The sequence below is a fragment of the Andrena cerasifolii genome, chromosome 13, assembly GCF_050908995.1.
Source record: "Andrena cerasifolii isolate SP2316 chromosome 13, iyAndCera1_principal, whole genome shotgun sequence".
Taxonomy (NCBI): Eukaryota; Metazoa; Arthropoda; class Insecta; order Hymenoptera; family Andrenidae; genus Andrena; species Andrena cerasifolii.
In genome coordinates this window covers 9279009-9300682 of record NC_135130.1, presented here as the reverse complement: position 1 = coordinate 9300682, position 21674 = coordinate 9279009, and the positions used below count along the sequence as shown (strand labels likewise).

Sequence of the window (21674 nt, the reverse complement as noted above, 5' to 3'; positions counted from 1 at the left end):
TGCAGTTCGCTGTGCAAAGAGTGCTCCAACGAAAGAACGTTTCTTCCGTTTCAATTGCATTCCAGGTAACAAGCTGATGCTTGTACCAGATGAACTACGGACTAACGAAATTAATTATATTCTAATTACGCCGGGTATAACCGGTAATAAGCGCGTAGAAAATCAATAATCGATCGCGGACCGTTCCAGTTTTACCGACACGTTAAAATCACCTCGCTTACTCCCGCGACACACGATTGCAGTAAAATTTATACCTAATTTATAATTCATCCTCGAGTTTCTCCGACAGAGCGATAATAAATTAGGCACAGCGACGAATATAAAAACTGCAAGGATAGACGCCCAGGGTAATTCGTATGCAGCGCAGAGTGCGCTGCACGCGAGGTGCATTCTCGACGAATCTCATTGCACCGTTGCAACCTGTATCCGAACTGATTAAACGTCCTTATCCGAATTTTATCGTGATTGCGGAGGTCGCAGACGGTCTATTCTAAACTGATTTCCTAAAAGAAAATATCCCTCCATTCCATTCCATTCCCTGCAGCTCGATGCAGCAGAGTAAAGGGGAAGCATCGGGAGGAGCTCGCGAAATATGTTTCAACGAAATGAAGAGGCGATCGCAAGGATTCAGCGCGGCGAAACGGGCTACTGTTTACGAAACCATGACTCTTCGGGTCTCCAGGGAGTTGTAAAGGCGGCATTCGCAGCCTCGTAAGAGTAGCTCGTCTCGTTGAAACGCATAGCTCGCCGTGCTGCCGCGATTTCGCCCGAGCAAATAGGCGATTCTGAATTATAAAAGCTTTAGCTGACTCTTCGCTTCCGCGCATCTTTCCCCCGCGAGTGATAACGATCACGAAAATACGCTGTGGCGTGCTCGTCTGTACCTAATCAGAATCACTTCAGTTTCCATTTTTACCATGAAGGATAACGTTTCAATGACGGTGCTGTTTTATTCCCGCGCGTAGTTGCGCGCGCGTGTTTTTTAACAGAAAATTGCATTCCATTCTCCCTAAATACGGTGTTCTCGATTCATTCGGTTTCACGCAATAGGAGGTTGAAATTTACGGGTAGAAATTAAACAATTTGCCCGGCGCGCGGCGTTATTTGGATCGCCGGCACGCGAAAGATGCTCCAGAAACCGCTTCACCGAGCTGCGCCCTGTAATGTTATTTGAGTGGAAACAGCGTTAGGGTGAATCGTGGGAAAACTCAATTTCCCCGTGCGGGTCTGCGGAAATACGATCGCTTAGAGGAGCCACGCTTGCAGAGGCTAACGAATTATTTTCCGCCAAACCGCCGGCTATCTTTTAACCGGCAGGCCGAAACTTTGCAAATTTCACCCGAAGAGTTCGTTCGCTGGCATCGAGCTGGGCGCAGTAACGATAGAGAAATTGAGAATCGGAGAGCCAAAAGAGAGGTCTATAGGCAGCGGAGTTGAAGGAAGAAGAAGCAGAAGCTGAAGGCCGACGGATTTCAGCCGGTGGAATAGGTAGGTATATCCCGAGAGCTGGAGACACGCTCGAATTAACGTCCGCACGGATGGCTTGCTTTCTCTGCGTGATCCTCGTTCCTCTCCGTTTACCGCGGAAATGCGAGTTTAAAGAGTGCATTCGTGCCATCAAGTTGACTATAAATAGGCGGCCGGCGGACGTTTCACCGATAACGCGCCGTTCTCTGGATGTCTCTGTCGTTCGTGAAACCGTAATACGTTCGCCGTTTGCGAATAAATCGTCGAGAGTTTTGGGAAGGGAGGAGGCGGAGAGAGCGGGCGGAAGTTGCGCGAGGGAAAATTGAATTGTTGCACGTTTAGCGGGATGCGTTTTGGTATCGATCATCGAATTCAACGGGGGTAGGAGCAATCAGCTTGTATCTAAGAAGCTTCTTGCGCAAGCAAACTTGTTTCACAGGCTAAGAAGAAGTTGATTGTCGACGAGCGAACGCAACTTCCCCTGGCTGGAGTTCCTCCAGCCACCTTTCTAATTCCGATTTTTCTTCGAGTGCGCTCGGGCCTCGGCCTCGACTCGACAATTCTTCGATCGGAATGACCCCAGGGCTGTCGATACTGGTTCCGGTGTCCGATAAGGGTAACGAAGACCCGTACTTTTGTCCTGCCACGAGAATACTACTTTCTCTCTCGTCCCTGCCGTTTCCCTTCTTTCCTTTTCCCTTCTTCGTTCGGCCGGCCTATTCTTTCTTCTCTGCCTATTTCCTTCTCCTCCGCCCACTCCGTTTTTCTCTGTCCCCGTTCCGCCGTCTCTGCGTCTCTCTATGCCTCCTCGAATCGATACGGTATCAAGCTGGAAACGGGGCCGGAGAGTCGATGGCACGACAGGGTTTTGGTAACGATCTCGTCGTGTGATATACCCCGCCAGGATATCCCGGATCGACACAGACTCGATTCATTCCACCCTGCGCCCTTCCCGGGCTTCCTCTCCAATCCTTTCCAGGCTTCGATCATTTCCTTGCTTCGATCTCGCGTGATTAGTGAAATATATCTGTATGCCGATGGAACCTTAACCGATCGTACCGCAGGATACGATACGACGCGTATTCGGAGCTCCGCGGAGGGACCAAAGACACCGAAAACCGAAGAGTCAGTCACTCTCAGGCGTTCCGAATGTCAAGATCCATTTTAAGATTAATAAACTATATATTATTCGCCCTACAGAATCTATGAAAATGAAAGGGTATTTGTTAGTTGGAGGGAGACGTGGGAGGAGATCGACAGGTTTGCTCGGGACCTTGGTGGATTTTTCGGCTATAAGTTTCTTATTTACTCTGGTCTATCAGAGGATGGGAAAGGGGGTAGGGCGTGGTGGATGCAAACGATAGGGCGAACGGTAAAGCAGTAAATCGGGAAATGGCGTCGGCAGGGATCGAAATCGTTCTCGCGCACGCATTCTCGTCACGATGTGCACCGGCTGGCACGGCGCGCCAGACACAACCCGTACTTTTCTACTTACGGCCCCAACCCCTCTCGCTCTTCATTCGCTTCTGTCGCTTGCTTCTTCCTTCATCCTTCCTCCACCGTCAATCACATACTTGACCCATTTATACCCGAAATCAAGGTTCCCCCGAACGATCGAGCTTCTTCAAATTGCGACCACCTGGTCTTACGCTCCGCTAATACACTCCATGTTTCGATCGCTCCCTTCCTTCCCGTCTAGCCGACTTTGCAAAATATTACCGCGCCCTGGCCGATTCGCCGCTTGTTTACGCGCCGCGCCGCTTTGAACGACAGCTCGACAGCCCCAGCTGGCTTTGTTCTCTTAATTGTTCTTCATTTTAAATGCCATTATGCGACGCGATTTAAAACCAAACCGAGCTCCTCTTTTCTCTCGTTCCGCTGAAATGCCAGCTCGATCTCGTTCCCTGCCCGAGAACAATGTCCGCCCGAGCCACTGGAGAGCGGAATGCGAGTCGACCGATAAGATTTTCAAGTTCTCGCGACAATTACCGGCGATTACTGCTCCCAGGGGGATCCATCCGAGCCACGATTTTTCTCGAATATATTCCGGCTTAAAACCCCCCGCGTCACGCGAATCTGCCATGAATTTTCCACGGCGAGGAGCGTGGCACGTTACCCGCGTGACACCTGCGTGTGTGTTTCGCGATCAATTCTCATCTCGAGCTGCTCCCCGCGTCTGTACACCAGGAAACGATAACGACATTGCTCCGTTCAGGATTAAGTTGTTACCCAAAGCGCAATTGCGAAAACTTCCCGCGATCGCTACTGTTATTGCAGCCGATTCCCGGAATTAACCGGCAGACCCAAGTCGGCGGAAAATTGAACTTTTCAGTTAAGAAACACGACCCCCCTTTCCCGCCCCTGATGCCCTCTTATTGTTAGACGCAACTAGCTAGATCCAGTTGTCGTAACACGATTTAAAATAATGTACAAGCCTCGCATCCATTTGGCTCCCTTCTCCTTTCTTGGGCGTACTACGTTTCCTATCCGTGCAGGAGGGGAGATGTATTCTACAGCTCGTCAGGAAGAATCGTGCGTCGCCTGCAAGTTGTGGGAGATGGAACGTGATACGTGCTGTGCTCCCCTTTTACGGGACCCTGTAGTTCCGAGGTTTACGTCGAACGAGGTAATCTTGCATCGTGTTTCTTGGATGAATGACTCTCGTCTCGCGAGCACCGCGGGTGGTTTTCTTGTTTAGCAAACCGAGCTGTCGAGAAGCGGTGGGGCCAGGCCTCGAAGGGGTGGCTTTCCGTTATTCCACTCGATATCTCAATCAGTGGGTTAGATTTCAAAGAAATTCGAGAACAGAAGAAACGGGAATATTCGATTATTCCCCCCTTTGGCCCAGCCTCGTTCCTTGCGCCACCGTTTTGCCCGGTGTTTCGGCCACGCTCTGCAGACGAGGTGAAAACGAGGCCGGAGGAAGGCAGTTTACGCGCGGTAAGTCGTACGATTTACGGCAGCGAGAAATTTATAGCTTCAATTTCCGCGATATTTAAACCCGGTCGTGTCCGAATTCGCTTAGAATTCGCGCGAAGCCTCCTGGTTAATCGTTCCTGCCCATTCGGCCGAAGAAACGGACGGCACCTTTCGCGCCTACGTTCCCCTCGCCGCTCGTAAGTTGCGCCGCTTCATTTTTCACTCTTTTATTTACTTCGCCGGTTTATCGCGCCCGTCTAAAGCCTGGTGAAAGCTCCGAGTATCGACAAACACCTACCTGGGAGAGATAAAGCATCGCTCTATGCGTGTGTATTTATTTATTAAATGATCCTCCGGCTGGAAGGACATTCTGAATGCCCCCCGTTCTCCTCGCGATGCACAGGTACAGCGCGATCGCTGTCGGGCGCGCGTAGGCGAGTGCTCGCAGCAAAGAAGGAAGGAAAACGCGTGAATGCCAGGTTAATTGGCCGTGGCGGCGAGCTTCGACGCGATCCCGACACCATATTATAATATTCACGGCTTGCCTGGCACGTGCTGCAGCAAACACGCGCGGATGTCTATTAACGTCGTAAGGGAATATTGTCGGAGTTAATTAGCGGGATTGAATAATTTATTCGTCGCGCCATTCGATTAGGCTCGAGTGAATGGAGGCAAGCGGGTCGCATTATCGCGATAAGGACGGGATCCACTCTGCCCGACCTCCCTTAACCTTTCTCGACGTGTGATTTTTGTTAAACGTCCGGCTGCTTTTCGCGGAATAACCGAGGCAATTACATCTCATCCCCACCGTCGCGAGGCTCGTCTAATTCCTGCGCAGAGCGTCGTAACTCGATCAAATTCTTATCGCCTATTCAACGAAATCAGAGAGCTCCACAGAAGGACCGTTGGCGCGAACGTCAACCACCGATTCGAGACGTTCGCCGTCCTCCGGGTGTGTCTGTTGGACGGAATCAGTTAGAGCATAGTTCGTTAGCTCGATCCGCTGCGTTATCTCCCGAAGGAGAGGGATGCCGAACCGACGTGCAAATTCAATTTACGTAATAAAATCCCGTGTCCATGGCGGGTAGGTTGGAAGTGACGGAAAGGAGCCGAGGGAAAGAGATACTAGGTTGGTTTCAAATGACGACTATGGAAGCACCAAGAGTGTCGCTCACCCCGGCTGTCTTCCGTCGCGGAGGTTCGTGTTACCCGGGCGAGGAAGTCCGAGAGTACTTCCTGCGTTTTGTCACCGCCCCGTCGCGCCGATCCGGCTGCAAAATCATTCGTTTCACGCCCGACACTTTTGCAAACGCCAACTTGCCGGCCATGCGGGCTCTCCTTCGTTTTCCCGGCCGATTCAACCTCGAAACGATCCGCAGAAGTCGACAATAATGAAGTAATAATCGAGCAGAGGCCTGGGACCCGCGAAAGCGTTCGACAACTTCATCGTCCATTAATCACTGCTGGCAGAGCGAACTTGATAGAAGTTATCGAAGAGTCGTTTGATGTTCCTCCGTGAACTGCGGTTGACAAAACGTTTTTCTTAAGTAATTACAGTTGCGGAAGTAAGGGAGTTTGCAGGGAACCGAAAGGAAATGGCAATCTACTTCGCGAGATTAAAGTCGCGAGGCGGTGTATCATGCACCATTTAGATATTGCTCGGTTAGTACGCCTATCCATATTATCCGGATAATATCGATATTCGTGGTATCTCCAGCCGCCACCGATATCCAGGATACGCGAATAGTTCTGCTGTTTGCTGTTGCGCGCAGACACGACTCCCAGAGTATCCGAATAGATTCTTCTACTATCCGACTTTGAAAAGTAGATTACTTTCAGACCTCGACGAAATCCGTGATATAGTACTCGCATTTCTTTTTTTGCCATCCCACGAACGCGTTTCGAAGATTCACCGACCGCGTCGCGACGATAAATTTCCTGCGGCATCGATTAAAAACCGAGACCAGACGTTCGGAGCGCGTGAATCACGCGACAGGGTCAGCTCGCGATAAGGTTACTTACCGGTCCTTTTGCTCCGCGCTCTGGTCGCTGCGCGACGCGTGCACGCACGCACGATCGTCGAGTGAAACCGGCACATTTACCTTGGGTCGAGACACGCACGTCCAGAAGCTGGTCAGCGATTTGGAGGTCGGCCAGCTAGTCCCGATCCTGACCTGCCCTCTTCACGTTCCACCGTGCAGTTCTCGAGCAAAGAAGCAGCGAACGAGCGACCGATCAACCGTGTGGCAGAGAGGATTAGGTGGAAGTGCTGGGGAAAATGCGACCGCAATTACACCGGCAATTTAAGTACGCTACCCTCGGTGTACGGGCGAGTAGGAGGTACGCCCCCTTTTGTCGTATTTGGCCCACCAAGAAATTAGCCAGGGCGGTACGTCGCACGCGATGCATCGACCTTGCAACCGGTGGAACGTGGAATTCGAAAGGAAAACTGTGGCGAAATCGATAATTGCCGCGAAATTTCCGGCCGATGGTTACCAAAGTGTAGTAAACGAAGATTGCCTTGCCGCGATACGTAAATTGAAAACTTGGGCGAGTTGTACGCATAGAAAGTTTCGCAGACGGGGCAGCTATCACTGTCTCTGATATTTTTAATCCTACGTACGTGTATAGCAGGTATATGTTGCAGGCTTCAGGTCTATGCATCGAGTACATTGCTCGCTTGCATAACACGTGGAGTTGGTTGATCTCCGGCGTGGCGTATCTCCCCCGTATCGCACTGATTTCCTCATCAAGCCCACGTCCCATTGTGTCAGCACGCACGTGTCCGTAAAACGCCTAGGCGTTAACATTCTTCATCGTCTCTTGCGAAAACATTGCGTCTCGTCCGTTCATGGAAAGTTATGAATAATATCCCCGGATATGCGCACTGGGATGCATCTTCGATGCAAAGTACAAGGGAAGCACAGTAGCTCCCGTTAACTAAATAAATGCTGGGGGGTTTCTAAATCAGTGACCAGTACAAATGCAATTCCAGCGATCAGCGATACCACCTCTCGGCTTCTTCTCTTCGTCGTACGCGAATTAAAATAGTTGCGAGATGCTCCCCTGCGGATCTACGTCGTTCGTTGATTTATTTGAGTTGGGATCCGCAAGCGCTCAACTATGCCGCAAATGCGGAAATTTGAATATTATTCGCGGAGAAGTTGCGGGTTTCAGCGCAAATACACCGGTCAAAGGAAGATGGACGGGTTTCGTATGCCAAGGCGAGTAGTTTCCGGAACTTGGTTTATCTGTGTTTCGATCCAATTCGTAAAACTGCAACGACAGCCTCTCACGATTCGTGTTTCGCTAATAGAAGCCCCCGACGTGTTGGAATATCGCTCGTAATACGATAAACGAGTGTCGGAGGTTCGTAGGAGAGAGGAGACGTGAGGCACATCCGAACGAGAACGTCAAGAGGCGAAGCGTGTCATCAATTAGGATCTTTAATCCTTTCTGTCTCCGGCTATGTAATTCGTAGCACGAACACGAGGGCCCTCGTCGGATGGAGAGGCCCTCGTAAAGGGCGAGGAAGTAGGAGAAACGCAGTTCCCCGTGTGTACGAATGCTCCGTAGACGCAACTATCTCGGTCACCTGCTACACCACCCACAAGAACGCTGTTTCTTTCAAGGGTCAGCTGCACGATTGTGGCAAGCGCTGTCGAGTACGCTTTAAGGTAGCCCCGTAGGAATACAAGAATAGTATTCCGAGGAATCCCTTTACCTGCGTCAAAGTTTCTAGAGAAGTTATTGGCGCGACGGTGAATACGTTAAATTTGGGTTTGCCCCGTATAATTCGGGTCGACGGGCCCCGTTAACAATGCAAGTATATTACTGGTCAATGCGTACCTGTATTCGACGTTACATCCCCTGTTTCTATCATACCGACTGTCATGGGACAGCAGCCAAGTACATACCTGGCTGAAATCAATAGCCCTACTCTACCCAATGCATCTTTACAGTGAATCTTCCTTTGTTAAACGTATACCTAGGCAGGCATTTGCCAATCAGAAAGGGGAAAGGTTCCTCACCGTAATTTTAAATAACTTTCGTTCAGGCATAAAACTACCAATGAAGGAAAAGCAGCAGGGTAAAAAACTGTCGATGGAAAAATATATTTATACCTATTTATCGAAGCGCATTAGTATCAGAATGTTTCAGCAGAAGCCCTTGACCGAAGGGCAAAGCGAAATCGCGAAATCGAATTTCGTAATCGGCATAACGTATTTTCCATGTGCGTGCGCTGTTTCGTAGTACCCGCCGCAGCCGCGCTCGCATAGGGGTGCGCTTGCTACTCCCTCCAGGTGTCCCAACCTAACCTACCCCTACTTCGCGGCGTATCCCTTGGTTCGGCCAATCCGCTCCCCCCCCACTCCGAAGCGAGCGCTGCTCGTTTCCACCGTTCCTCTCGTCTATCCCCCACGCTCCGCCGTTCCCCCACCGTAGCAGTCCGTAGCGGCGAGGGCACAGCTGCCACACTGAAGCGCGATGACTGGAGAGACGCGCAGCGACGCCGTTACCGTCTAGCCGGGTCTGTGTACTAACCTACAAATTCGACTCGAGGGAAGACGGAAGAAAGGGAGAAAGATATAGACTGTAGACTACAAACTACAGACTGCAGACTATAGAGACGGGCAGTGTGACCGGCGTGTTGTTCATTTCTCGCGTCTCCTCGTGTTCGTCTTCACCCTCGCGCGTTTGCCAATCGCGAGTGTCGTTACGAAAAGCCGGCGTGCCTTTCGCCAACCACCACCGTTTTGTCACCATCACCGTCGCCGTCGCGGTCCCGGTCGCGACGCGTCGCGGCGTTCCTTTCCTGCGTTCCTTCGTTCCTGTGTACGCGGAGGGAAACCCTGCTGACCAAGGACCAACCGGCACGAGAGGAGAGCCAGCCAGTCCCTTTGTCTCGATCGCATCGCAGCTGCCGACTCGGCTTTTACTTTCCAGGACCCTCGGCTGTTAGTGATTACTGTTTGGTAACGAGTAACCGCGTCGCGCGTCGTCTTGCTCGGCTCGTCCCGTCTCGTCGCGACCTTGAACTTGTGTGCCTATATTCCATCGATACGTAGTGACTGTGTGTGCTTGGTTTAACCTGCCTCCTCGCCGATCCCTCGAGAACGAAACTCTGCGTAGAGGAGTCGGAGGAAAGGAATTAGCGATTGCTGGGATCCTGGAAGCGACCGCGTCCGAGAATGTTCCCCTACACAACCTTTTCGACAGTGGGGTAAGCAACACGCACCAATAATCCTTCTATCTCTCTTCGCGGTTCAAGTCGTTCGACAATGGTTACCTACCTGTCTCTGCTGGTTTCTTGTGTACGTGTGTGTCGTTGGCCGTACGAAGGACTGGCTTTCTCTGCTAGCGAATGTTGCAGCTCCTCCCGCATCTCTCGTGTTTCAACCGTGTCCGTCCCCTTCGCTCTCTCCTCTCCTCTCTCACTCTCCTGTCCTCGCTCTCGCGTTAACCCTTTCATTCCGGACTGTTTGTTTTCGCGTGGTGCTCCGTGCTGTGTGTGTCATACTCGCTTCGGACCGTTTGATAACGAGCTTCGCGTCCATACACGCGCTCTGTCTGCCTGCATGCTTGCCTGCCTGCCTGTATGCCTGTATTTGATTTTCTGCCTATGCTTTATTTCGCGTAGAAAACCGGCCAGAGGAAAAACGCGCGTGCAACTGGCAATGCATCGCAATACGTGCGTGCGTGCGTGCGTGCGTGCGCCTCGCGCACGTATACGTGCGTATGTACATCTTTGGAGAGGGAAAAAGAGACTGGACGTCGTCTGTCGCGTGTGGTTGTATGTTGTGTGCACACGAGATAGAGAGAGGGGGAAACGGGGAAGAGAGACGGACGTATGCACGTTTCACGGAATAGGTACGGCCGAACTTGGAACGCGTCGACGCTTTGTCCTTTCCCCCTTTGTCTCCATCTCTCATTCTCCGTCTCGCTTTTCCTCTCCCCTGGCCCTTTCTCTTTCTCACTCTCTCTATTTCTCTCTATCTCTGTGCACATCGCCGTGCCGTGCCGCCCCGCGCCGGTTGCATACGTACGGCATATAGTGCGTGCAAACTTGTGTATACATAGGCGCGCGCGTGTGTACTAGCAGCAGGATCGCGCGGCGTAGCCCTTGCTGGCTGCGTTCCGAGAAATCAATCGCGTGCAAACGGGAACGCTTTTGCTGGTGCTTCCGAATCAGAAGTTGACAGAAACGTTGCCACGTGACGAACGTAGACAACCGGGGATCCTTTTCCGCCCTGCTGTCTTTCATCCCCCCGACTCTCCCCACTGTCGACCGTGAGCTAACGGCGCGAGGGATAGGGAGGGTGATATGTCAATGGCAAGAAGGGAAGGTAGCGAACAGTTGGAATCCCTAGAATTGCGTCTTTTTTAATCGAGAGCTTCCTTGGTTGTCATTGACAACGCAGCACGCTGTTTCATCGTGTTTTATAAGGGGAAGAAAGCGGAAAGCTTTCAGTGCGAGCAAGGGTGCAGAGAGTTAGCGTGACACACGAGGGCTGTTACGGTTGCTGTTAGGTTAAATCGTTGCCATCCCATATCTCTCTCTCTCTCTCTCTCTCTCTCTCTCTTTCTCTCTCCCTCTCTCCCTCTCTCTTTCTCTCTCTCTTTCTCTCTCTCTCTCTTTCTCTCTTTCTGTCTCTCTCTCCTTCCTTAACCTGGTTGTCATAGTGATGAAAAAACAGTCGTCTAAGGTGATGGTGGTGGTGGTGGTGTAACCCACGGGGGCGAGATTAGGCTAACTTTCAAACGTGGTAATCGATCAGTGAATTGGTGCGTATGAAATGTTTCCCTAACTTTCCAAGGCATACGATTTTTTTTTAGAAATGTTTCTCCACTTAATCGAAATCGTTCGCGTTCGGGTGCAGGTACAGCCATTATCTGGAGGCATTTGAAACTCGGTAAACATTTCTTTACCTATTATAAAATCGTCCACCGGTGCTTTGCAGTGAGAAGCATGGTGACGTCACCGGCGATCGCGATTAAATCTGCGCGTATCACGTGTTTTAGAAGTCTGCGGCGGCTTTATCGTAGAGGGGCGAATAATTTACGAATGCGTACTTTAAACCGTACCACCCGTAATTAAACCTCGGCACAACAGGCCATTGTGTAGTTCGTTCCGTATGCGATCCAGGAACGAATATCGACCTACTCCCCTCCTTTCTATTAACTTTGCCAAACGAAGATTCTCGGGCAAATCTGTTAATGCGCATCTTCGCAAAATGCAAGTTAACCCACGTGTCGCGAAGTCCTCGAAGCACTCGGTGGTACGTGTGTACGATGCTTTATCAGCTTGTCGCTGTACAATACACGCTGTACATACGCGGTTCTCGGAATCGCGAGCCAGAGCGCTCGTACTTGGGGCGAACGGCAAGGACTTGGTTTGATAACAGATACAGGCTCGTCGAGCGTGTACATTTCTACAGAGCATTCCGTCCTCTATTCTTCGCTTCAGAAACACGCGGGAAAGACGTATGCGCGCAGAACTCTGTAAATCACCGTCACGGAATTTCGGGAAATAAAGGTGAACGAATTCGCCCAGCTGGCAGTCGCGCGATAGGCAGGAAGAAAAAGCGATACTGCGGGGACAGATGTACCCGATTCGTCGCGCATTTCTTCATTTCTCAGACATCGTGCACCGGGGTGCCCGTTCAAAGAGTCAACTGTGACGTCGTTGTCTTTACACGCTCTTCAACAGAAACTGCATGAAACAGCCCAGCTTTGTCCGCTTGTCATTTTATCGATGCCTCCCGGCCTGCTCTTTCCCCCACAATCGCACTTTGCGAAAATGAACCTCCCCTTTCAATTTAGAAAAACTATTCCCAATGCATAAAGTCCTCCCCCGAAGCGAGCAACCTCTGCAACAGCAATTTCTCTGTATCTTAAAGAACCCACGAAGCGCTCTTGCATATCCAGATAAAGGAAACATACCGCAAATGTCGGTACATGGAAGCTGTCGGGGTAGGAAAACGAGACGCGCCGTTTTCCACTTTCATTTCTATCTTCGCACGGACGCAATTCCCTGGCAGCGAGCCCGTGGTAAACGTTCGCTAGGAGCGACGAGCGAAGGCTTGTTCCTCGGTGGAAAAGCGCGGCTTGTAATTAGTTCGGACGATTGGTCGGTTGCTCGGCTGCTCGGTCAGCGAGCGAGAAGCAGGCAATTGATTTTGTCAGAACGGGGCAAGCGAGAGAGAGTCCGTACTCTGCCTGAAGGAAAAAAAGAGGGACGAGAAAAAGGGATCCAGTTACGAGTTTCCTTCGATCATTGAATATCCGCGGTGGCGCAATCGATAACCAGTGTGGTCAGCTGTGATCCACGAATGTTATATCAATAAATGTCCGTGAGCCAGAGCGTCGCGTTGGCGTCAGGATGGCTTTAAAGCGGCTGTGACCATCGTCGACTGCTCGATTGTTTGCCTCGATGGAGGATCGCGCGCTCGAGGTGCTTTCGATGTCACCGCCGCTAGCCGCTATCCGCTTCTGTTGTGCGACTGAAATATCGGCAATTTTCTTTCGGCCGTCGTTATTTGAAAATACCCACCCGTCGTTTCTCTCGGCAGAGTCGCTGCTTTTCGACTCTTCTCGCCTGCCAGCGAATTCGGCAGCACGTATCCAGGCGTTTTGCAGCCGTCGTTGGTCCGCTTCCTTGGAAATCGTTTGCTCCGCGAAATAAATGGCGCACGGAACTCGCGCGGTCGCTTGATTACCGCGTATGCGGTTCGTCGACGAGTCACGTTCGCTTCGACCGCGGTAAATCTTCCCAGCTAGCTGGATATCAAGTTTTAATGCGCGCTTTTTTGTTTATCAACGCCGCAACTGGCACTCCCCGTGGATTTTGAGCAAGTGTTTTACCGACTGGACTTCGGCGCTGGTTTTCGGGTAACCTAGGTCGTTCGAAATACGCGTATAGAAAGGCTGAAACGGCCAGGCAGCCCTCGGCGAGCTGCCCAGACCTTGCTATCCAATTTTTGCTCCCTCCTCTGCATTTGGTATCTTGATCGGGTCTCGAGCTGGTCTTTCGTCACGACAGATAGCTCTCGATGGTCGTCGAACCGGAGCCCTACGTGCAAAAAGTCGCTGGGAGAGACAGAGAAATCGACCACCGGTGCGGTGGTATCCAGTGACAAAGACCTCGGTCGATGCACGTGGTGCCACTGTCAGGCTTCTCTCTCTCCTCCGGCTTCTCTCCTGCCTCCACCCTCGCTCGTCTGCGCGATACCCTCGCGATATACGTACGCCCGGCCCGGTGCGTTCACGATTCGATCCAATCGAACAGGAATAAATCAGTTCCGCGGCGCGAATTCGTTACACAAGTTTCACGGGTTCGCGGGGAGATACGTACGGGGCTCGGGGTCCTTTAGAAAGCATTTGTTTTGCTGGAATGTAATTTTCCGTCCGATCAGACTCCCCGTACCGCGCGGATCTTTGCGCGCGTCCAGTTTTAGCGAAGCTTTTCAGCGCCTCTTTGCTCGGCGAGCAAATAATGGCTCCAGCTGGCGTACCGCGGCGCACAGAATATTTCATTCCATTGGATCGGCTGTAATCAAATTATCGTGTTTCACGTTCGAGTGGGCAACGAGGCGGACAAATTCGACCTTTTTCAACAAAGTTCCTAGGCGCTGGAGCTAAACGTCGGGGGGTAGGTAGGTACAGGTGCGTGAGTAGGAGTTTGTTGACCGTGAAAGGGTGTATTATTCGGGGAATTAATATTCGCTGATCGATAGAGGAACAGAGCGCGTACCCCTCCGACGTTGCCTTCGCTGCGAAACCGGGGCAGATTTTTCGTAGGATGGAAGGGTAATTACCATACGGGGTTGTAAAGCACTGGAAATTTCGCGCGAAAGCCTGTCAGGCTTGTTCGAAAATCCACTGGAGAATTAGGTTCGAGCACGCGTCGCAGATAAAGACGAAGGATAATCGAGAGCAAATTGTAGCACTTCACGGAACGTTCACAATCGTCGTCGTTCGCCCATTGAACCGAGACGGTGCGCTGCTACTTTTATGTTTTATTGTCGAAGCACCGTTCTCCCGGTTCTCCGGGACTTATGGTCGATGATCGATAGCGAAACGGATAGCAAGATTTCACCCGGACGATTTATTCGCAGCTCTCTGCCGGGGAATCATTCGCCCGGAGAAACATTATTTCTAAGCGATGGGGGTACGTTTGCGGATACGCATTCGCCCGGAAAGCCACTTTGGAACCGGTGTAGGATGGATAGATTTGAATGGAAATCGGGCGGGAAGGAGCAGCGGCTGCGAGGCACCGATCGTCTATGAAAAATACTGTTTATTTCTGTCTGTACATGCTCGCTAGCCACCATTCGCGCCAGGCTTGGCTTCGGAAATAAAGCAGCCTTGGACAGAAACTAATTTCGAGGCCTAAATTAACTCGCGTTACCCGACGAATAATGAGAATCGCACGTTCCGCGGACCGCATTCCGCTCCACCGTTAACGCCTCTATTGTGTCGCAACGTTTGCGCGAGTTTCTACGGTCGATACCACCGATTTCCGTCGTTTCCTTTCCCTTTTTTTTTGGCGCCGATCGACTCGTTTCACGGTCTCGTTGCCAGCGATCCTAGCGAAAGTATCGATTTCCACGTTTCCAGGAGAAATTATGGTCCATTCTCTGCCCGCTTCTGTTTCGATGATCGAGCAAGTAGATCGCGGGGGAGCAGGGAGCTTTCTTCAAAGGAGCGCCTAGATGCTTGGACCGACGAGTCGGGAAACTTTGATAAATGCATGGAAATCTGTTGGGCGCATCGATAAAAGTCGTCTCTGTCGGGAGCACCTTGCGCAATACCACGTGGAAACGTGACTCGATCCAAGTGCTTCCCCAGAATCGAGTTAGCAGACCTCGTCCAGTTTGCACAAAGCATTATATCACGGAATCTGCTCCTGGGGCGGATTAGTCTCGCGGTCTAGAACGCCGAGTCACGTGACGATCGTTGTTGGATTTTTGTTTAATATTCGGCTTCTGGGAGTAACGGGGCGAGCTGCGCAACAGCTCAGAACACAAGTCTTGGGGCTGGTTGGTTTCGTCTCGACTCGTTTCGCCTCGTCTTGTCTTGTCTCTGGAGGATCGTTGAACGACATAACGACCTCACGATTGACACGACGCGTGCCTGCATTTCCCTTCGCTCGTCGTTTCTTTCATCTCGTCCGGAATCGCGCTCTCGAAAAGCGTGGGCGTTTGATACTTGAAAGCCATCGAGAAAGCCCGAGCGAGCCATGTTTGTGACTCTCGCCACGCCACGCCGCTCCGCGGCACTCGCGCTATATGAGAATCGCGGCTGATGGATTTCGACGAAACTCCCTCGCCAGCTCAAAGTATTATAGTAATGGTTTTTCGAGTTCTCCTCTCCTTTTTTTCTTCTAACTGTGTCATGATGCACTTACGTGCCACTGCCTGAAACTGGGTGAATACAAGACGCGGCGCATCGAATCACGAGGGTTGCCTCGTGAAACGGAGCCTTGGAGAATCACGAGACCCGCGGAGATAGATCCTAACTTTCTTTAACGGTGATTGGCCTGATGAATTCGCAATTAATTAACGACCGCCCGAAAGTGGCAACAGCGTTTATCGTAAATCAGTTTTCCAGCCGGGAAACTGGCCGTACTTTCAGCCGAAACGGACTCCCGTGACTCGTAAAGCCCGCCGCGCGCGTTATTACACAAATGAAGTCCGTAAAAATGAAAATTCAATTCACCGCTGATCTCATTTTCCGCAACTGCCCCGCGCACCCCCCCTTGGCCGTCGCGAAGGTGGCGTAATTATTGAACCGCGGAGCGGGGGAACATTAGATTCTCCGCCGCTTCTTCTGCCTTTATAGCGCCTCTAATATCGTCTTCCGAGCTAACGAATTTTTCATCGCAACCACCTTCCCTAATATTTGCCGTTCTCTCGCCCATCTACTTCTGCTTGTCCATTCGTTTGTGCTTTCCTTCCTTCTCTCTCCGTTCTCGTTAATTTTCCTTTTAGCTCTACGGATAGATCCGTTGGCCGCGATCCGTGCGTTCCCCTCAAAGGTAAACCCGCGAAACGAGCAGCGCTGCGTCCAACTCTTTCCTTGGCTCGAGTCGACTTTGCAGTTTCATAATTGGAAGAGAATTTCGTAACGATCGCAGGCTACGGTTCGATACGAGAGAAGGTCGGGAAGGGCTTCCGTGAGAATTCAATTATACCTAGGGTAAGCGAGTGGCGAACTTGCTGCGCTGGGCTTTTGCATCTCCCTCGCGAGATTTCAGACTCCCGTCGACTGTTTCTCTCCTCGTCCGTGCCCGTGTTCTCGTTCCATCGGGATTGTTTTTCCGGCGGACTGCGTACGAATCGCACATAGGAATTTCTCACGGGTTTTTCCTTCGATCCCCTGCCGCGGTGGTGCGCAAGAAAAAGGCGGACTAACGTTTCTCTTCCGGGAGAAACGAAAGTTCAGATACCTACGAAAGAAACGAAGCTACTCTGGACGTGGACGTTTCATTCGCAACACGATCTCGCTGCTCTTTTCTTCGATGGGGATCGATAAAATTGATCGCACGAACCGTCGATAGGCGAGGAGCAGCAACTTTTTGCTTACAGCTACGAAAACGACGACTAGCACCGTCGTACTTTGCAGAGATTCCCGCTACTTGGCATATTATCGATCACGAAATCCCTGGGAATGCTCGGCCGTAGGAACACGGTTTTCGAAATGGCTGTTTTCGCAGCGACGATGCATCGGTGCGTTCAATTTAAATTCATCGCGCAGTCGCTCGAGGGTTATTAAAGCTGTCAGAATAAATTTCAGCGGAATTGGCGATAGAATCTAATAAACGTCAGATGGTTATCGGACTGATGAAATATCGAATCAAATGCTTTGATTATTCCTGTCCGGTCAATTAACGAATGTTACCGTATCGTACAATGCCCGATGCAAGGTCTCCCCGAGCAACTCGTTTAGGCTATAATTAGACAGAATCGATTAAATTATTTAAGCTTTAAACTGTGGAACATTGAATTTCGCAATATTAATAAGCGCGAGGTTTGTGAATAAATTTTGCAACTGGGGGTAGACGCATCCGTTGGTAGTTCGAAGCGATAACGCGTATCTCCGACTTTTCCCTCGGTTTCCATCCTCAGTGCTCGCTTTTGGCTCTAAGCGCGACTTACCGCCGTAATCCCGCTGCCTGTTCTGCGGTACGTGAATTCCATAATTACTATCGACTCGTCCCTGTTGGTACTCCCACATGAGGACGCGTTCTCGCGACTTCTATCCTTAGCCTTCTCATTCAGAGGAGCTCCGCAGCCAGGCCTCTCCGGCGAGGCAGCAGGCGCCAAGGCCAAGCATTCCTTCACCTCGCTCGATTTTTGTTCCTTTCTTTATTTCTCTCCTCTCCGCTCCTCTCCGCTCATCTCCGCTCCTCTCCTCTCCTCTTATCTCGTCTCGTTTCCTCTCCTTTCGCCTCGTCTCGATATCTGGGCTCCACCTTGCCCAACCACTGTCCCTACCTGCTGTTTTCTCATTTGTTTAGCGTTTCTCGCCGTTCGTCTGCCTCCCTTACCCTCCTCCTTCCTCCGCTGATGCAGCCAGGCCGAGTGCCTGGGACAATGGGACTCTTCGTGTCCTCCCTGCAACATTCGAGACGTATCCGCAAGGATGCTCGTAGTAGACGAGACGACGATGGCCTCGGAATTTTCGAGAGGTCTGCTACCTACGCGATAGTGCGGAGGGGCGGGCGGGAGTTAGCAAGTCCAGGTATCAACGGGGTATCTGTGCAATTTATCGGCACAGAAAGATTCCCAAATCCGTCCCGTCCGTAAACTTTGGTTGCAAATTCGGGAGGGATTTTCGCTATCTGCCCGAAAAGCACCGAGAGGCAGTGCCAGGTGCAGTCGCGCAGCTGCTCCCCTCGCACAAGGCCTCGCGAAAAATCGCGTCGCCATCGCGAACGTTGCATGCATCTCTGTTGGGATCCAAGCAAGGAACGCGAAATGGGGCATGGCGCGTTGCTCGCGCACATTTTCGAGATTGCACGCGTATGGTAATCGAAATCGAGCAGGCTTCGATAAACCACGCCGAAAGGGAGAGCTGTTTGGTTATACCTATCCAATATTTTCTTGGCGGTAAGTTTAAACGCGAAATGGCTTGCGATCATCTAGGCCAGCGTTTACCAGAGCAATGCGCAGCCGCTCGGTTTTGTTCGGGCTCCGCTACATTTCACGTCCTAATGATCAGTTCATACTGTCTGTAATTAATGAAGTAGCTCATTATCGGATTATTATGCGGCTACTAGCGGCTACAATGCAACGATCGCAAAGTGACCGTTTAACAATGCCGTTAATGGCCAGTGTGGCGACGTCCTGCTCACCGCGTCCGCGTTAAAAAGTTCGTTCCAATTCGTTAGGTAACCGAAGCGATCCTGAAAGCTTGAGAAGGGGAATGTAGAACGCGACGAAAAACGACGCGTACTGCTTAAATATAAATTTCTCCGTTCACCAGCTGGCAACAGTCTCTTCCGGTCGTCGGACACGAGCGGTTACTCCGAAAAGTAGCTAATCATGTCCGATGCTATACTCGGCGACTTTAGTGGTAAGCGTGTCAATCGTTTCGATTAAACTTGAGCTAACAATAGCGAAGGTAAAAAGAAAGGATCGCTGGGGAAAGGTGGGCAAAGGCGCCACTAAATGGACCAACAACCAGAAACCGCCGCGGCCATTCCGAGCTGTAGGAAAAACCTTTGCTAAAGGAACCACAAATTTCAGTGAAGCGCCAACTCGAAGGGAACGGTTTATCCTCGTGGCTTTCCTCTCGCGGCCTAGCCTCGGTTTTACCGCTTTTCCGCGAAATGCGTTGGCCATCCCACACCGAATCTCCACCGGAAGAGTAGCTAGCTCCTCGCGCGCACTGGGTGTCCAGTAATATTGTACAACGCACGACCGAGCACGGTGCTCCGACTTTGACTCGCGACGTATAAACTCTCCGAGCGTTATCTTCTCGCGCGTGTATAAGAGGGTACAAAGAGGGTGGGGCAAGGATTCGATTACGTACTCGAGGGAAAGTTCGCCGCGAGTAGCGAAGGGAATATGAAAAGAATGTGGTGCGCGACCGAGAATCGCGTAATAGGTGCATTGACTTGGCTATCCAGCGATTGCGTTAAAGGAAAGTGGCTTCCTACGGTGGAGAATGTTTTGTTACGCGTCTCTTCTCGCCCCGAGCTCCTGGTTCCTCCTGTACGTTACTCTCGTGTGCGTAATTTGCCGCGCAGTAAGGTTTCATAAGTTATCTTCGCCAGATACTCGGATAATGTAATAACAGCACTAAAAAGTCGCACTGGCAAGACAGCGCGAGTTATAAAAACGGGGTATTTCCCCAGCTGCTGGCTCCAGCAGCGTTAAATGTTTGTTCGTCGGAATGACGGTAATCGCGCGCCGGCAATTAAACCGAAGCGAAACGCGAGCGTCAAAGGAGCCTATCTCGATCAACAAGTGTTAATTTGTTTTTAAAAAAAGGGCACGCAAAAGCGGCACTCGCAGTTCCGAAACGCGTCGCGCCGTTAATTAGCCAACGCTCTCGCGTGGAGTCTGAAATTTTTAAACAGCGATTAACGTTTCACGCGATTTTCCACACGGTCGCGTGGAGAAATTCTAACGATGCCTGGCGTCGACCAAGTATTCCTTGCAATTTCGTCGCGTTCCAATGTAATTCGCGTGTGCGAAACACGACCGGTTCAGGCTCGATTTTCTAAGAGCGGCGATAATGCTGGGGCTAGGCAAAGATCGACGAAACGCGTAAGTCGCTGTTGCAACTGCAACCGATCGATCCCGCGTGCAGTTGCCGCGAGATTATGGTACAGAGAAACAGTCGAGAGACTCGTTGGCTCTCTCGTGGGCAGTCTCGATTCACTTTCTCGCTTGGTCGATCGGCTTCTTTCGCTTTCCTTTTCGCTCTCGCTTTTGCGGAACGCTGTTCGGCGTTCCCCGTGCAACAGAACTGAGACGCGGCCCGCAAATCGCCCGCTAAAAGGCCTTTCAAAACGGACGGAGAAAGGGGACGCCTTCTTCCTTTTTCTCGTTTCTTACGACGCGCGAAACTTGGTTGATCTCCGGCTGGTTCTTTCGGTTTCGTTCCCCCCGTTGGTTGGCTTTCGGTTCGCCGTGCCGGGAGCGTATCATTTCCTAGCCGCGTTTAGAAAGGATACGCGATTTTACTTGTTCCTTCGGCGATTAACTACGCGCTGTATCCGAAATGCTGAGAGAATCAAAACGAATCCTTCGACGAGCGTGACGGGAATAACTGCGCTTCAGTGATTCGCGGAAAACGCTTGCCGAGCGCGGAGTTTTTTCAATGCGCCTGTATCACCGAAGGAGTTGGAATTAGGTTGGATTAACCTCCACCCACGGCTCGGCCATCATCATCTAACCGCGGCGAATCGATTTAGCGCCAGGAACAGCCTGGATACTAATTAACAGATGCCTGGGCGGTGTGGATGTATCTGGCTAGGAGGAAAAAGCGGTTTCGTGAAAGCACACGATTCCACGCGATTCCCGGCGATTCCAGGCCATGTGCAGGCCACAGCAGCGCGGCGCGGGCCTTGTTGCAGCAGCGGCCAGCGGCCTATCCAGCCCAGGGCCATTGTCCGTCAGTGAATGAGCTCTTTGTCCAGGCACATGCTGCTCCCGACGATGATGTCGGCGGTGCTGCAGCTCTGGTCCAGGTTCTCCCACCTAGGCTGCAGCCTCGAGGAAGGACCCTCTCGATGGAGCGCGTTGTACTGGCCAAACACGATGCGTCTAATGTATAGCGCTCGCTGATGTATAGCCTCGTGGCTGGACGAGTAACAGCTGTCGCTAACCTACCTACCTACCTTCCCTCGCATTAAGCCAGCCTCTGAACTGTTTTGCACCAACTATACCACCTGGCCCAACCCTCCACGTGCCGGCCCTCCGCGTAGACTGCAGTTACACACTTACCTACCACTTGCTGGATAAACTACAGTTGTCGATCGGCGGTGGAAAAGTTTGTCGTTACCGTTCATCCAGCTCCCCGAGTTTCCTCGTGCAGTTGGCTTTATACTCCTAGGTATTTAGAATAAAATCGCAGAGGGCCAAGCCTCGCTTTGGAGAATGTCCAAGTCGGCGCGGCACCTAGGGGCGTTTTACGCGCGTAAAGTACACGATCGTTTGTTAGTCCCCTCCCACAATGCCCTGGAAATTATCCAGAACTAATTTAGAGTAGTACGTTACATCCCATTCATAGCTAGATATGTCCTGTACATTGGGCGGCGATCGTTTATCGCC

General features: G+C 51.4%; 1 protein-coding gene across 6 annotated transcripts in view; it reads left to right on the top strand.

Annotated features, from left to right (window-relative positions):
- The window catches only part of Msi (RNA-binding protein musashi), a 118664-nt gene that overhangs the window by 55571 nt on the left and 41419 nt on the right, over nt 1-21674 (top strand). Inside the window, exon 1 of one of the 6 annotated variants that reach the window (XM_076825486.1) lies at nt 8868-9610. The exons of the other annotated variants lie outside the window; for them this stretch is intronic. Coding sequence (XP_076681601.1) covers nt 9579-9610 — 32 coding nt within the window. The 5' untranslated portion in view covers nt 8868-9578. Of the gene's footprint in view, nt 1-8867; nt 9611-21674 lie in introns of those variants that run through there. 6 annotated transcript variants of the gene reach the window in all.